At 36.1% G+C, this 17,357-nt stretch overlaps 1 protein-coding gene across 4 annotated transcripts in view; it reads left to right on the top strand.

Annotated features, from left to right (window-relative positions):
• Positions 1 to 7,109, top strand: part of LOC135216195 (KAT8 regulatory NSL complex subunit 1-like) — a 161,051-nt gene extending 153,942 nt beyond the window's left edge. For 2 of the 4 annotated variants that reach the window (XM_064251332.1, XM_064251333.1), the window contains exons 9-12: positions 2,128 to 2,281; positions 2,591 to 3,063; positions 4,422 to 4,565; positions 4,778 to 7,109. In XM_064251332.1, coding sequence (XP_064107402.1) covers positions 2,128 to 2,281; positions 2,591 to 3,063; positions 4,422 to 4,565; positions 4,778 to 4,924 — 918 coding nt within the window. In that variant the 3' untranslated portion in view covers positions 4,925 to 7,109. The remainder of the gene's footprint in view (positions 1 to 2,127; positions 2,282 to 2,590; positions 3,064 to 4,421; positions 4,566 to 4,777) is intronic. The other 2 variants (XM_064251334.1, XM_064251335.1) reach the window with 2 other exon arrangements.
• The last annotated feature ends 10,248 nt before the right edge of the window (positions 7,110 to 17,357 follow it).

The raw sequence follows: 17,357 nt of genomic DNA on the forward strand, positions 1-17,357 counted from the left end.
TTTGGTACATTGTTGGTCATGTGTGTGTGTGTATGTATATGTATATATTTATATATATATATATATATATATATATATATATATAATATATATATGTATGTATGTATGTATGTATATATATATATATATATATATATATATACATATGTATATATATGTATACATAAATAAAGGTTTTTGCCACGAAGGAAAAAATGATAAAGCGAGATAGCCAAGTACTTTCGGTCCTGTTTGGACCCAATATATGTGTGTATATATATATTATATATTTATATATATATATATATATATATATATATATATATATATATTATATATATATACATATATATACATATACATATTTTATATATATATATCTATATATATATATATATATATATATATATATATATACATACATACATCATACATATACATAATACATACATACAGACATACATACATACATAATACATAAATCATACTTACATACTATATTATATATATATATATAGATAATATATATTATTATATAAATCTATATATACTATATATAATATTTAATAGAATTAATATAATATTAAAATATCAAAACAGTAGAAAAGTAAAAGCAAGGGCAATGATGGACTTATCCAGATACTAACTGCATCATCTAAAAGTCACTTTATATATATTTTATAAATATATATATATATATATATATATATATATATATATATATATATATAAGTATGCCATCATCTAAAAAGTCTACATACTTTATATATATATATATATATATAGATATATATCATATATATATATATAATTTTCATTCCAGAATATCTTGTTTCATGATAATTCTTGTAATATTAAAAGTCCAATAAGTATGTAGACTTTTAGATGATGCAGTTAGTATCTGGATAAGTCCATCATTGCCCTTGCTTTTACTTTTCTACTGTTTTGATATTTTAACAATCTGTCAACATAATTGTGAGTGGATAGAGGTGGGGGAAATTTAGGTCTTAAGAAAAAGTTTAACCAAACTTAACCCCTCAATTTGGTCATAAGTCTGGTCTAGATGCATTCATAATGGAATTTTTGATAGCTTTGCTCTAATCTTGTGAAGATGTTTTGTTATATTCATGCATCTTTCCTTTCCTGTTTATTGTGTACTCCTTTATTGCATTTTCCTATTTGCCTGCATACTATTTTATCTAGGTTGTTTAATTTTTCTAGATATGGCCCGTCTTTTGTTAAAATGATGTTAATGAACATTAAAAATTGGTAATTTTGACCTGTAACTGTTCATTACAGGCGTTAAATGGATACTGGGTGGTTTTTTTAACTTGTCCTGTATGTTTTCATGTAAGTGTGCCAGGTTAAGTTAAACAATAGTTGTATCTCTCAGCAAGATGGTATCAGCAAATTCAGATTCTTACTGAAAATCACCATATTTTTATGTGGGTATATATTACTAGTTAGTCTGAACTGATAGGATATACAATGCAGTGGAAATTCCTTTTATAATAATTTCCTCTACCAATATTTTCCTACTTTATATATTGAATATGTATACTGTGAACATAAATATATGTGAACCAGATAGTTTATTTACATTTCTGTATTTTGAAAAGTAATCTTCCATTCTATGAAAAAGAAAAAAGAAATTACCATTGAACAGTTCTGTAATTCATAGAATTTGGGAGATTACTGTTAAAAGATTAAAGGTGACTAGAGCTTCATTACCTGTGCCATGTGCCACAATAAGGATAAACTGTTGCTAGATATGGCATGATATTTTTCAGTGTAAATTTCCTGAATTCTTGGTAACCAGCCCAAGAAGATCTTTTATTGGACTCAGGTCTGGATAAACTAATCCTTTATATAATAATAATAATAATGATGTTTGTTATCTCCTGGTCTGCACAGGTTTGGTTACATTCTTTGTATTACCTTGTACCATAATTTTTAAACGAATTTGGGTGAACAGTAAATAGCAAGAAGTGCTGTGCATCATAAGTTGAAGAAAGGTTGATTGAAACCTTTTGTACCCATACTCTCCATGTGGTTATTTTTAATTTTATTGTAGTGAAGTTCAATATTGCTATATTCAGTAGAATGTTTTGAGGTAGGTTAAACCTATCTTAATTTATTTGTTGATAGTTTGAAGAGGACATCAGTGAAGAAGCAATTGCTGCCCGGCACGGTCGCAGCGAAGAGATGGAGCGGAAGAAGTTCCTACAATACCTCCACATGCAAGTAACCTCAAGGTCTACCCGCTCACGACGAACCGATTCCTCAGGAACAAACACACCAGGTAAGTTGGTCATTTTGTATCAGTCCAAAAGCGTACTAATCCATATGGCTTAGAAAGTATTGACATCATGCTATTTGTTTTTCACATCAAGTATCACACTGAACTCTGTTGGAATGTAATAATTGTAAATGCTGCTTTTATTTATATAAGAAAAGTAAAATTGTTTTTACCATACTCAATTTGCTTAAGACAACATCTGTCCACCTCTCAAAGAATTATTTTATCTTCATGTAACATGTTTTATTTAATAAAGTGTTTTCAAATTAAAGAATTTAGTGAATATTAAATGAAGATTATTTCTCTTCTCAGACCATCCATTATCTCCAAGGCCGCCGGATCCAGCAAGTGACACTATATCACCTCTAGCTACACCTCCAACCACTCCTTTAGCACCGTCTGAGGATTCCAATCAGTCTTCTTCATTACCAACTGTAACAAATACTAATTCTTCTACTGTAATTACTTCTATCCCTAATTCTGGAATACCCTCAACAGTGTTGCCTCAACCCTCAAATAGTTCATTGCAAGAAGACAGCCAGTCTGGTTCTCTAAATCAGCCATCCACTCTTCTCGTCCATTATCCTCAAGTCGGATTAAGCAGCGATAGTAACCCTCTGCCTACAACGGGTTCAACTTCTGTGACATCTAGTGCCACTCTTTCAACAGCTTCTCTATCTTCTTCGCTGTCCATGTTGACGGGGACACGGCGAACCAGAACTTACAGCAGTGGCAGCCGTTCAAGGGGCTTCTCTTTGGAGGATGGATTCATTGAAAAACTTGAGGTAATATGATTTGTTGGTGCACATGTGATGTACTAACTGAGTTTTTGTAACCTAGGACAGTAGGAATATAAGTCATTTCCTGTACATTAGGTATTTATATGTATCCAATAATGGTCATAGTATAGAAACAGAATTATGTAAGTAAAATGAGGAATCCGTGTAGTACAAGAGTACAACTATTTGTGTGTGAAAGTGTTTTCATGTGATAAGCAAAGTAAAGTTTATCTATTTGTATACCAGTAAAACTTTTAATAACTAGGAGAAATCTACTCTTAGACTAAAATCTCTTTTACCATTGTTTTACATATCAGACTATCCTGGTAATTATTCTAATATGGTTTTTCAGCTCTTCCTCACAGACTGTAATCTTTTCACCTTTGTCAGCATTGAAATTTTTATGTTTTCCATTGTTTATGGGGAAATTGCAGTTTCATCAAAGGTTGGCTTTGTTGTTATGCCTGGTTTTCCTTTTTTTAGGATATTTGTGTGTTAGTGCTACCATTGTTTCTCAACCCCCGTTATGGTATTGAGGTATATTCCTTTAACTTTAATGCATACATTGTGGTGTGTGTTTTTTACAAAGTTGTTGGTGTGTATGAGTGACGACTATGAACAGTTTGAATAGTTCTATCTAAAGTCAACATATACATTTGGTAATTATTCAAATTAGTTGTTTGTTTTAGTGCGAGTGTTATGCTGTTTTTAAATAGTTGACAGAGGTTTTGAGGAAGGGAACTTTGAAGCTATTCACTGAATGGGGGGGGGGGGGGGGGGGGGGGGGGGGGGGGGGGGGGGGTGGGGGGGGGGGGGGGGGGGGGGGATTTTGTCTATCTTGCTGCTGTCAGTAAGTTCAGTATTAGATTTTGTTGTTGTTGTTGTTGTGAGTAACACCTAAGTCCTAGTGTATTGGACTACTCCCCTTAACTACTAAACCCCGTAGGGGAGTAGTGCCATCAATGCACCTCATGCGGTGAAATGTAGGCATTACCCAAGGTTCTTTACAGCGTCCCTTCAGCCCCTAGCTGCAACTACTTTCATTCCTTTTACTGTACCTCCTTTCATATTATCTTTCTTCCATCTTACTTTCCACACTTTCCTAACAATTGATTTATAGTGCAACTGTGAGACTTTCCTCCTTTTACACCTTTCAAACTTTCACCATCAATTTCCGTTTCATTGTTGAATGGCCTTAGTTGCCCCAGTGCTTGGCATTATGCCTAAAACCTATTAATCAATCAGTCAATTAACTAGTAATTACGATGATAAGGGTGTGGGTATTGAAGTGTTTATGAAAAGTGATACATGTTCTAAATCACTTGATAATGGATTGCTTAAATCTTAACTCATTCTCTTCACAGGGTATAGAGCCATATGAAAAACGTGTCTTCCCATTGTCTGAGGCAGAATATTTAACATTGTTAAGGAAAGCAGACGACTGTGATAGTGTCCCTGTTAGCACTTTCCTTGATCCCTCCAATCGTGAACCAAATAACATTGATGAGGTAAGAATGTTAAGAAGCGTTCTGTTTTATGGGTTCAAGCATGCATGAACTGATTGACAACTTGGGTAGATCAGTTTAGAAAAAGCCCATCTTTAAAGTGTTTTTAATTACTGATACAAAATTACAATTAGTATTTTATAATCATAATGTAAAGTTTAAAGGGAAAAAAAAATGCAAATCCTTTTTAGCTAAAGTATCCTGAAATTCCACAGAGTGGACGCAGTTCTCCAATGAGTGAAGTAACAGATTCAGCACCAGAGGATGAAGGCAATTATGATGATACAGCAGAGCCAAAATGGACGATATCAGGATTAAAAGATGCTACTGGTCAGTGTGTGCTGCAAATTCACCGCAACTGATATTGGCATAACTCTGACAAGGCTCTAAATAGAAATTGAAAAGTAATAGGATGATGTCTTTTTAATTTAAAATCCCAAGATTCGTTTACACAAGTTACTGGTACCATTGTATAAGCCATGCATTAGGAATTTATGGGGAAATGGATTATATTGTCAGTAAATATGAAATTTCCGTTATGAGTCACATTGGTCTTTTTATTTCTTAACAAGATAACACACAGGAATGCAGATTTTAACTTGCACTTGCAAAATCTTTCAGGGATTGATGTATTTTCTTAGTTTTGTAACTTCATGTAATTTGAAAAGTTGAAGTCCCATTCATTTCACTGTAATTGGAGAGTAACCATTGTTTATTTTGTTTTAATAGGAATTAATTGTTATTATTAGAGTTATTGTCACACAGTACCCCAGACTTTGTGTCTGTTATCAGGAAGAAGTTTTGAATTACAAGATGGAAGGGAAACTGCACACGGTAGCGTTACGTTTAGTGAAAAAAAATTTTTTTTGTTTGATGATTTGAGATTAGTTGTTAGTAGTTCAGTATGAGGGGCTTGAAATGTAGTGCTAGCAGAAGAGAGAATATAGTATAATGTTGAATGCAGAATACATTTGTCATGTCAGAGTTTCTCTATCTGTATTTAGTAAGAAAGGCTATGCCATGTTGCTAATAAAGGTTCTCATCCTTTGGTTTGTTAGTTGAAAAGATTTTGTAAAAGACTACTGTGCTTGGTACTTAGAAAAGAATGCTAAATTCCTTGCCTTCCTATTTGCTTCTACCAGCACAGACAAAAAAAGAAAAAAAAAAGTCAAGCTTTTAAGTCTTGAAAACTCAATCCAAGCTTGGTCCCTGCACATACCCCACCAACCTATTTTATTTTTTATTTACATAAATAAAGATAGTAAGTCTAGCCCTTTACTTTATGTTTTACTGTTTTTTAAAAACTACTGAATACAAATAATAGTAGCATTGTTTATGAAGAACAGAAGTGAATGAGGATGAAAGAAAGGTTATAGATAGGTGTAATTTTTGGGATGTGTACCTTTTTTTATTTATTTATTTTTAATTAGTTGGTAGATTTTAGTAGAGGTCTCCTTACCTTGTGTAATTCTGTCAGATTGTTTAACACTGTGATGATATATAGTGATTACTTTCATTACTATTAGAACATTATTGATAACACATTTAGTTGAAAGTGTTACTGAATGATTAGTAAGAAAGTTTGATAAGGTTGTTCATAATTTAAAATAAAAACAGCAGTATAGAATTGGTTTCAATCTGGACAGAATTCTTAAAGATATTTTTAGATTTTCAGATACTGTATGTTAAACAAATCATAAGTTTTTTACTTTCTTTTCTAGGTCCACGAAGAAAAAAAATACAGTAAAAAAAAAAAGTATTTAGTATATGGTCTCTGCTTAGCTAATTGTTTGGTAAAGATAAGCTGCTTTGTGGCAGAATGGCTATATGTTTCGATATATATCCATTTCTAATTAATTTTGAACCAAGTGCTCCGAAGAAAGAGGATGATTGAAGTTTCTAAGATTTACGTACAATTACAGGCATGGAGAAGAAAATTCCTCTATAATATGCTGTGCTTTGATCCTCCAGGAGAACGCAGCAGAATATACGCTTATGTAATCTGTGTCATGAACTCTCCTGTAAACTTTCAAATCTAATTACATAATGACGTGTTCAACTGTTCTCGAAATGTATCTCCTTTCATTTTCCATTATATAAATATGAATATATATAAATATATATATATTATAGGTGTGTCTGCCTATTGTTCTTTAGTCTAGAAGACTAATGGAAATGTATTCTTACCAAGTAATGTTTTGCTTTGTTTAATTTGCTCCTATGGGGCCCTTGTAAAAAGGTTATTGTAAAGTGTAACCACAGTGATGCGAGACATATTTGTACCTTTGTCAACAATGCCTGTTTATCATTATTTTCTTGAATATTCCTTTATGAAGGTGATTTTTGAAGTACAGTATGGTAACTATATTCTTGTTTTTCAAGTCTTGATTGAATGGGCATAAAATGTTGACATTCTTGTAAATATTGTATAGAAGTCAGTGTGATTACAAGTATTTATAACCATTCATTGTTGTTGAATGGGATACTTGTTGCCTGATTGAGAGAGCACTGTCAGAGAAAACAAAAGGGAAAAAAAATACAAACATTCTTGACCTTTCATTTTCCTTTTCTCTTTCCCTATATTTTCAAGTAGAATTTTGTCTGCATTTTCCAAGTGTGCATAACACACAAGGTTAGGTATGTCAAGGTTCTTTATTGTGAGCAGAGAATATTAATATTGTCTTCATTTACTCGAAAGTATTTTTCATACAAATGTCAGAACGGTAGTTATTTAACAAAATGTTGATACAGGCAGTCCCTGCCATTAACCGAAACTCGGCAATTTATGGCGTCTATGACCAGTTATCGACTGATATCAAGCCCCTTAAAACCAGATCGCCAATAACCAGGGACTGCCTCTACTGGCGTGTGCAAAACTCTGATTATATGCTTTAACTAAATAATGTGACCGCTCATAGGCGTGGAAGATTGGTAAAGAAAGTCTGCAAAACCTACCAGTTTGTAAAGTAGAATTAAGAGAACATTTAAAGAATGATGAGGTAAGATTCTTTGAATTTAACAGATAGATGGTATTTGAAATGTGTAGTGAGATTGCTGTCAGTAGAGTTCCATCTGGAGGTAATTTTCAATTTGTCTACTGAGGTGGGAGGTTGAGCAAAGCTGTGAAATAACTAATGGTAAGTGCATTTAGAGGGATGTTCTGATGTGGAAGATTGAATTGCTAATCAAAACGAGATGAAGAAATGGGTGTACAGTAATATATTTCTTGATGGAAGAATTTTTGAATATGTACTGCTTACCTCCTTGGTTACCTTTGTCACAAATATTGCACAGTATGTCAAGTTTTAAACATTGAAATGTTGATAGTACTAAAATCTTAGTCAATTGAGTATTCTTGAAAACTTAACATGAAAGGCTGAGGTGAGTGAGTGGGAATTGTGGTATGTAGTAATGCCTTTTTCCAGGCTGGTTACAAGGAAAACTATAATAGGTAGAGGTAACTGGGGGAAAGCTAACTTTTTGTTGTAAAGGGAGATAATTGTTGTAAAGGGAGATAAGCAGACTAATGAGCATTGTAGTTGTTAGGTCGTGCCAGTTCTTTGGGCCATGTGAGAAGATTCCTTACAACATCCTTGTAACAACCTGGAAGCTTAAGTCTTTCCCCCTTTCCCCCCTTTTACCTAATCCAAAAAGTAACAACAGAATGATGATTTCTCAAAACCTCAGGATGAACCTGGTGGTTTCATTGTGCCCACACGCAGAATGGTACCTTGATCTCCCAACTTTGTGGACTGATGTATCGAGGGAGATTCTCCCCTGGCACAACCTCCTTTGTCAGCTGCACGAAAGGGTTAATGGATTGGTAGGGTCCCTACCTCTTTACGGCCGGAGACTCCACTATCTCCTGCGAATGAGAGGATTTTCTTGCAGAGCAGCGATAGATTTCAAGATCATAAGCGCCCCAGTGGCATGCTTGGTATGATCTTTGCCTGCCACGAGTTCGATTCTTGGGCAGGCCATTGAGGGGTCAATGATGTGTATTTCTGGTGATAGAAGTTCACTGTTAACGTAGTTCGGAAGTCACTTATAGCCGTTGGTCCCGTTGTTGAATAACCACTGGTTCCATGCATCACAAAAACACCATGCAAACAGTCAAGATCGTGCTGCTCTAGGATAGGCTCTGCATTTGAAAAATGTACATTTCTTCTTCATGTGGAATCTCTATGCTGCTTACTTCTCAAAAGTTTTGAACAGTCCTTTTTCATGAGCAATATTAAACCGCCATCAAACAGAAATTTAACCCCCAAAACTGTTTTTTACCGGCCTTGGCTTCATCAAAGAGAGTTTGTGAACTTCATGGGCTCTTAATGTTAAACACATGAGGGGTTGGGGTTCCATAGCCTTCGAATTTGTCCCGGAATTCCTAGCCAAGACTCAAAATCCCTCTGTTCACAATGACAGATTCAAATCTTTCTCAATCCCCTCCCCCGGTGATTTTGTTGGTAACAATCCAGAAGAATTACTTGTGAACTTACGGATGGTGTGAAGCTATCTAAATAGAAAACTATATCTTATACCTGGGTGTTGGAGGCTTTTTGTTAGCACAGGCTAGAACAAGAAATAATTGTCCAAGAATACCATCTTTTGGCTACATGAAGTGATTAGATAAGCTTACAGTTTTGATACACATGCAGATATCAATACAATACATACAAGAGAATATGATGTTATAGGCATAGGCCCTTCCATCTCTTTCTTTACAGCGCCTCAGTTGCGTGGTTGGTATGGTCTTTGCCTGCCACGAGATCGATTCTCGGGCATTGGACTGTGGGGTTAGAGATGTGTGTTTCTGGTGATAGAAGTTCACACTCCACGTGGTTCGGAAGTCACGTAAAGCCGTTGGTCCCGTTGCTGAATAACCACTGGTTTCATGCAACGTAAAAACACCATACAAACAAACCTTCCATCGCTTTCGAAAAGAGCTTGTTGGTTCACAGGATCTTGAAGGCTGGTACATGTTTTTGCTCTTGGGACCGCCTTCACATCCTTTCATCTGTGGAACCTCGTCCACGGGTCCTTGATATCTCTCTCTCTCTCTCTCTCTCTCTCTCTCTCTCTCTCTCTCTCTCTCTCTCTCTGGTCCGGTGGTGGTTTTTAACAAGTTGTGTAGCTTGTCCAGTGCACCTGTGGGACATTTTGTATCTACCAACAGCTATATGTTATGTCAAAAGTACTGCCATTGAAGTCTGGAGATTTCAATGATATACTAAGAAGAAAGTTAATCATAAATATTATGATGATAGCACTGTGATGACATGTCTGATTGAACTGTTTGTATAAGGGTTCACACTGCGATTTATACTTATAGCTCTAAATATCTGATTTAGGATTTGTTGCCATGTCACCAAAGAAATACACCAAAATAATGCTGTAAAGTTTCACAGCAGAACAGCACAAATTAGCCAGTCAAAATGACTAAAAATATACCACCATAGAAATTTGTAATATTCATTGAGATGGTATAAAATCCTTTCAACACCAGCCTTTTTAATTCTGTTGGACAACTGGAAATGTTTTTATAAAATAGCTTATGTGGAACTACTGTAGATGTCGAAACAGGCTGGATCCCTGCCAGGATTATGGGAAGTGGTGGATGTAGTGCAATCATATTAGTAAATACTACGACCAGATCTAGAATGGCTGTCCATGGCTATTTAGCATCCCTAAAACCTATTACCCTCATTAAATCTAACATTGAATCATGACTGCAAACCCACTAATGTGTAATAGCATTCTTCAAAACAGATCACATCAAACTAAACTCTCCCTCCCTTTGCATTCTTCTTCTTCTTCTTCTTCTTCTTCTTCTTCTTCTTCTTCTTCTTCTTCTTCTTCTTCTTCTTCTTCTTCTTCTTCTTCTTCTTCTTCATGGATATTTTATGAATAACCCCAACATGATCTACTACTTGTATGCAGGGAATGTGGAACAACACTAAGATCTATTTAAGCGCCTCAATGGCGTGGTTGATGTGGTGTTTGCATTCCACCTCTGTGGTCGCGGGTTCGATTCTCGGCATTCCATTGAGGAGTGAGAGATGTGTATTTCTGGTGATAGAAGTTCACTCTCCATGTGGTTTGGAAGTCACGTAAAGCTGTTGGTCCCGTTGCTGAATAACCACTGGTTCCATGCAATGTAAAAGCACCATACAAACAAACACTAAGATTTAAAGCCTTTTCCATGATGTCCATATTTTATTTAGCAGGGAATGTTACAGTTTTAGAGAAAAATTATTTCAGGTTGTTTATTCAATCTTCATTGTTTTCTAATTCCCCAATTATCTTATATTCAAAGAATAATTTAATAACTTTTCAGTTTCACTATTAAGGGCAAACCCGTCTAGGCCATCCTTATTAAGAGCTGAGGTTTTAACTTGATGAACTGGTTAGATTACCTCATAGTAATACAATTAAACTACTGCATTAAGGGTAAAACCTTTTTGGGTCATCCTTGTAGGAGTTGAGTGTTTCGATTTGGCGGTCTGGTTAGCTTACCGAATAATATTAGAATTAAACTAAGCAGTCCTAGATAAAAAAAATTTGCCTATTTTTATCTTTATTTCTGCCAACCACATCATTGCTGTAATAGATACAGTATTTATTATTGGAGAGATAGTGATCTTTGTAAATCTGAAGTTTTTTTTCAATCTATGTACTAAAACTAATGACTTTGCTGTACATTGCAAACTTCAGCACACCAATCTGATTTTTTAAATTTATTTTAAATTGCTAAATATACTACAAATATGTACATTTGTTCTGCTTCAAAATGAGGCTTGAGAGTTGTGAAAAATTACGGGTAATTTACGTAGTTCATTTTGCTTAAGACAAATTATGGACGCATTCCCCTCAGAATCTCTAAAGAAGTAGCAAAGTCATAAGCAGTAAAACTGGTAGAAGGTTATCAAAGAAGGTTAGTAAGATATTTACTGTTGCCTTATATAAGTTGCACTAGCCAACTGAAAGAATTGATATGGATGGGAACTGATACCAGTCTATTGAGTTTGCACCATGAATATAAAAGTTATATGATGGTAGATTAGGTTAGGTATATTTTAGTTTTACCAGACCACTGAGCTGATTAACAACTCTCCTAGGGCTGGCCCGAAGGTTTAGATATTTTTACTTGGCTAGGAATCAATTGATTACCTAGCAACGGTACCTCTATGATGGTAGAATGTCAGACACTTACCATGACTCCTGAGTTTCTCTTGTGTGACATACTGATGCAGTACCAAAGGTTCTTTGCAGCATTATTGCAGTCATAACATTATTTATTGCTTTGTTATTACAACCGAATCACGAGGTTCCTATTAAATTAGCCGCTTCACATTTCATGTCTAGTGTTGATAACAGTTTGGCAGAATAAAAAATTTTAAATTGTCAAGAGAATCATTAAGATGTTGAATGTGAATCAGGTCATATTAATGTGGCCAAACTAACTAGTGATGCATATTGCTTACAGTCTTCGTTATTCCCTTTTCAGTGTGACATTTATTTATTTAATTATTTATTTATTTTACTTTTAGAGATACTAGTATGATATTCACACCTAAACAGTCCCTTCCATTGCTGGCTGTTCTGTTTTCACAGTAGAACTATTGGCAGTATGAACCGCAGATTAATAAAAACATTCCACAACAGAAATTTGTCATTTTCTGTGACTTAGGTGCGTTAGACTTCAGAGGCCCTTCAAACGAAAAGTGTTGATTCACACATTATATGAAGCTGGTATGTATGAAATATATTGGGTACCTGGACATGTTGCAATTGAAAAAATAAATGCTGATAACATAACCAAAGCAGCAGTTACTACAACGAGTTCCGTATCTGTTCCTCTTAACGATTATTATTACCTCTCAAGCCCATCAAATTTAGTAAATAGCAGGTGACATGGAACGAATCCAAAAATAACAAATTGTAATAGATTAAACCAAGTTTTGGATTAAGGTATTTTCCATTCCAAAAGGAATGTCACATGGAAGTAATGTTATTCAACTTTCAAACTGGTTACACTCGTCTGACCAATGGGTATTGCAAAACTCAACCCAAATCCTGTATGCAGAGATCGCAGAACAACACTTAAGTCAAAAATAACTTTTGTGGTTGTCCAACTTTCAGCCAACAAAATTGATCAAGTATATTGGATAAAAATCCTTGACAGAATCTTGGTCTTCAACATTTTCATTTTTCCCAACTATTAGATATCCAGGGAGTGGCAATATTTTAAATAGCATCTATTTTTTGCGGGCAATTCTCTTGGACCAGCCGCAGCCGTATGGAGAACCTCACTGGTGTGGTTACTCTATTAACAAAGTTAACGAACAGGAGGATGGCGGACGATAGAGGAACCAAGAAAGAATATAACTCGTAAGAGCTTAAAAGTGCGCTGAAGAAGATAGTTAAAAATGGCTTAGGTCCTAATTCACGTGGAATAACTAGCAATTTAACAAAAGTAGCAGGAGAGTTAGTCACCCTTGAGCTTACCAAAATACTGTATACAATTATCTGACAGTAAAGGAGCTGTAGAATAATGATATTCAAAAGAAAAGAGGTTTCACTGCCATTACATAAGAGTAAGATTGTTTGAGCAGCTATTGAAATACTGTAATAGAGAAGATGCTGGAAGGTTGAGAAAACTGTAGTTATAATTGACAATTCTCTGCTTGGCCTAAACCCTAAGCTGTTTTGGCAGTTACACGAATTTATTACTCTCATTTCTGCTGCTGTTTATTTGGGGTTTCTTCGCTGTTAAGGGTGTTATAGTACATAATTGTAAGTGACAAATGCAGCATGACTCATTTCACAGAAAAAAGACCACCGCCTTCCACTTATTTTACCGGCAAAACTCGTCTGCGAAGAGGAGAACTAGATTTCACCGGGCAGGTAGAACCTGCTCAATCTTCTCGCACCACCTCCCTATCCCCCCAACCCTCTTTTCCTCGTCCCTCGATGCCCGTATCCTTTCCTCCTCCTCAACGTTCATATCTTCCTCCTCCAGTCTCTGACGCGGTTGAATACCAATCACTGCAAAAATTTACAGCAGTACCAGGCAAAGGAGCGTCCTCATACGCTTCAACTGTTGTCCTTGAGATGAGTAGTCCTTGCATAAATATTACAAGACGCACCGAGGAGAGGTCAGAGCAACAGTCGACCTCCTGAAGGGTGCAGGTAATTCAAACTACTAAACCCCGATGAAAAGCTAAACTAAGACCAGCGTTTGCTCATACCCAGTCGAGCTCCCTATGGAACCCTTTTCTATAAACCCTCCTAAATGTTGTCGACTCGACGCATAGAAATGCTAACAAACCACCGCCAAAGAAAGACGTCGCCCATTCTAGTTGATCAGTTCCAGGACAAGGGTGGCAGCTCCGATGTTGGCGTTACGCTCTGCCCTTCAGACGAGTATATAACAGTCTCGCAGGTGCTCATTTTGCAAGAGGACATGCACAATGTGTGTAATCTGCAGTGAAGAACGCAAAACCAAGGAATGTCTTGTTAAAATTCAAGAAAGGTGAATTTACTAATCTTTAGTGCCCAACCGTTTGAACGTTGCAGTTCTAGACTTGCTAGGGAATAAATACTATATTTTTAGCTGAAATTGGTTATGGCAGAAAATACGATTTACAGTGAAAGTGCATTTTAAGTCTTCTAAAATAGATAAGGTGTGATTGTAGTAAGTGGTATAATCGAAGGTGGGTTTTCATAGATGGCCTCAGTGGACATACAGTTACATACCTCAGAGAATTCAACGTGGCTCTCAGTCAGTGAAGAAGGAATTAGTGGATGTGATCAACCACATCAATGTGATGAGCTAAGGAGGCTGAGACGCTAGACTGCTGAGAGTGATTCTATAGTTGCTGAGCACAAGAACGTGCGAGGGGAGCCGCATGACACAATGTACTTTAACCTGGTCATTCCTCAGAGATTGGGGATATCATAAAAACGATGGAAATGTATGTGGGTTGAAACGTTAGTTAACATAAACCAGTCTCTGAGCTCTGTCCCTGCTGTCAGGGCAAAGATAAAGTTGCTGTTTAGTAAACCTGTTGCAGGTTGGGCCGGCTACCAACTTCAATTCTAAAATGTGAACCTGAGATTCGCTAGGCTCATCATGAGAATGGGGATAAGGTTGCTTGCCAATGGGGAACATATAGCATGTGACAAGGATCGTGTGCTGACCTGCTTCTATTGTCAGAGGTATGGACATTTGGAGGACTGCAAAAAAAAAAGTACAATTCGAGGCTACTGTGGTGGTGGTAATCACGTAACAAACGTGCGCAACTTAACTTGAGTTACACAAAGTATATAAATTGTTCGAGATCAAAGACAATTAAGACACAGTACACAGTAAACTCGAGAAACTGTTAAGCTTTTGATGCGGTAAAGATGGATATAAATGTTATGTCTTAAAATGTTGGTTTGTATATATTTGTAATGTATGCAATAGCTACTTCTTTCACACTCCGATGAGGTTGTAATAAGCAGCTGTTCTCATCTTGAAATTATCAAGAGAACCCAGGTAACAAATTTTGAATACATAAAGGTAAGTTTCAAATACTTGTATAAGAGAATTTCATTTGTCTGTATGCTGGTTACTGGTTTCATGTTGACGGCTGATCCAGGTCCCGCACAACTTCCTTAGTGCTCGCAGGACCCCCAGTTTCAAATTAAGTTTATTCATCGGATGTATTTAATCACACTGCAAATTCCACACTCACTGCCTGATCATCCTTGATTTAACAAAAAGTTTTTAAGTTTCTTTTTGAAAGACTTCAAATCCTCAATCCGCCTCAGTTCTAGAGGAATTTGTATGTCCATCTTAAGCAGGAATTGTATGAAATGAAACGCAACGTAGGTAGACTTTCGGTAAATAGAGGTATCCCATAAGCAGAGGAAGCAAATACTTATGATGTGTGTAGCCACAGAAGACCCGTACTATCCTATTTAGTAGAAGAAACGCGAGTACAGACAATAAAACAAGGGAGAGGTCTTGAAAACGTGTGGACATAGGCTTTTTGGGTAATATGGCAGATTTCCATAATTTAATAGAAACTTGGCCTGTAATGAAAATCAAAATCCAAACAACCGTGCAACAGTATTAATAAAATTCTTTAGCAAAGTAATTTTTTTACAATTTCTTTTGACTGAAAAAGTTTTTTCGGAAGAGTGGGCGACGTCTCGTCACCATCCCCCCAGTTTAAACCTGAGAATAAAACAAGCAAGACAATTAGCTTTCGGCCAACTTATTAACGAGCCCCTCATGTCAAGTTCACTACTAGACTCGCAAGACTTTTACAAAAATCTAACGTTGTGATTCCATTGTGGATTGTGTCTGTGAACAACATCTCAACATTGGCCCACCAAGGTCGTATTCACAGAGGCTTTGGTCATAGGCTTATATATACAATTATTTCCTTAGATTCAACACGCATTTGAATCTGCGCGGATATACTCGCTTTGTTTTCACTAGGCCTGTTCATATTCCCTAAGAGGTATGGACAGAAAATGTTTACTTTCACATTTACAAACTGGGAAATGGAGGCCCCTAGGTTACTAGTAATGTAGTCTTAGAAGCGCGCTGTGTATCGTGACAATTATAAAATTATCACCTGGTTACTGTTAAGTCTGCTTTGTGGGTATCCCTGGTAAGATTTCAGTTTTCAGTTAAGAAACCAAAAATCAACGTGCTGTATAAAGGTCATTTGGCGTCTTGGGTTCTGCTGTTTTGGTAAATATTTCACCAGCTAGAGCGTGATAGTGTTTTAAATACTTCTTCCATTGAAGTCTGGATTCTTTGAAGCAAAACTTGGTGTTAGGGATTCATCCAGTCCACCTTTTTGACGCGTAGTTGTGATTGTTACGTTGTAAGGGTAACGGTCGTGGGAAAAGTAAGCCACGATTCTCGCGTCATAAAACTTGATAATGTGAAGGTGATAACTTGTCAGACCAACCACAAATGGTGTTAGCGTGGAACTATAAATGTTTAAAGTTCCATAAGCCCTAGAAGAGCCACGCGATATAGATCAATATTGGATGGTCTTATATGAGTTACAACGCAATATCACTACTCTACGACTGCATCATAGTGCCTAACTGCGGACTTTAATGGCCATCCTTCATAAAATAACATGCTTGTGTCAAATTAGTCTCTTCACATTAGCGACGTATAAGTCCATCCTTCATCCTCCTATAATTTAAAAAATGGCAAATACAACTAGAGGGACAATAATCACAGATACCAGTAACATTAGCTGCGAATTAGGAACGCTCTCAAGGTCACATCTTATGCAGGTAACATTCTTACCCATTCGCACCTGTGCGAACGCCCAAAAATTTAGCCACCGGCTGCTGTTAGTGGGACTTCCAGAACTGCATGACAAGCTGTGGCCTTTAGGTCGACTTCCTTTGCTGAAATGTAATTAGTAGCGCAACCTTCATGTGATATAATGTACAAGAACCTCATCCGCTGAAATGACATAACAGGGAGTTCCTGGACGAATTATATTCAAATAGGCTAAATTCTTTACTGAATTTAGGAAGATACCTAGACTACGACGTGGTCATTTCAGAAGGAACAGCTTGGTAAAAAAAAAAATAAAAAAAATTCTACATTTACACTCTTGCGAAAGGTTTTTACGGTGGAATGAAAATGTTTAATCCAGATCGCATTGCACTTCCAAGGAGACGGGCAAGAACCTATTGCAAATTTCCTTTGTGGCACTGTTAGATAAAAGGAAATAGATTTAGAGCGAATGCCATATGAGATTACACGCT

Source organism: Macrobrachium nipponense, chromosome 6, assembly GCF_015104395.2.
Source record: "Macrobrachium nipponense isolate FS-2020 chromosome 6, ASM1510439v2, whole genome shotgun sequence".
Classification (NCBI taxonomy): Eukaryota; Metazoa; Arthropoda; class Malacostraca; order Decapoda; family Palaemonidae; genus Macrobrachium; species Macrobrachium nipponense.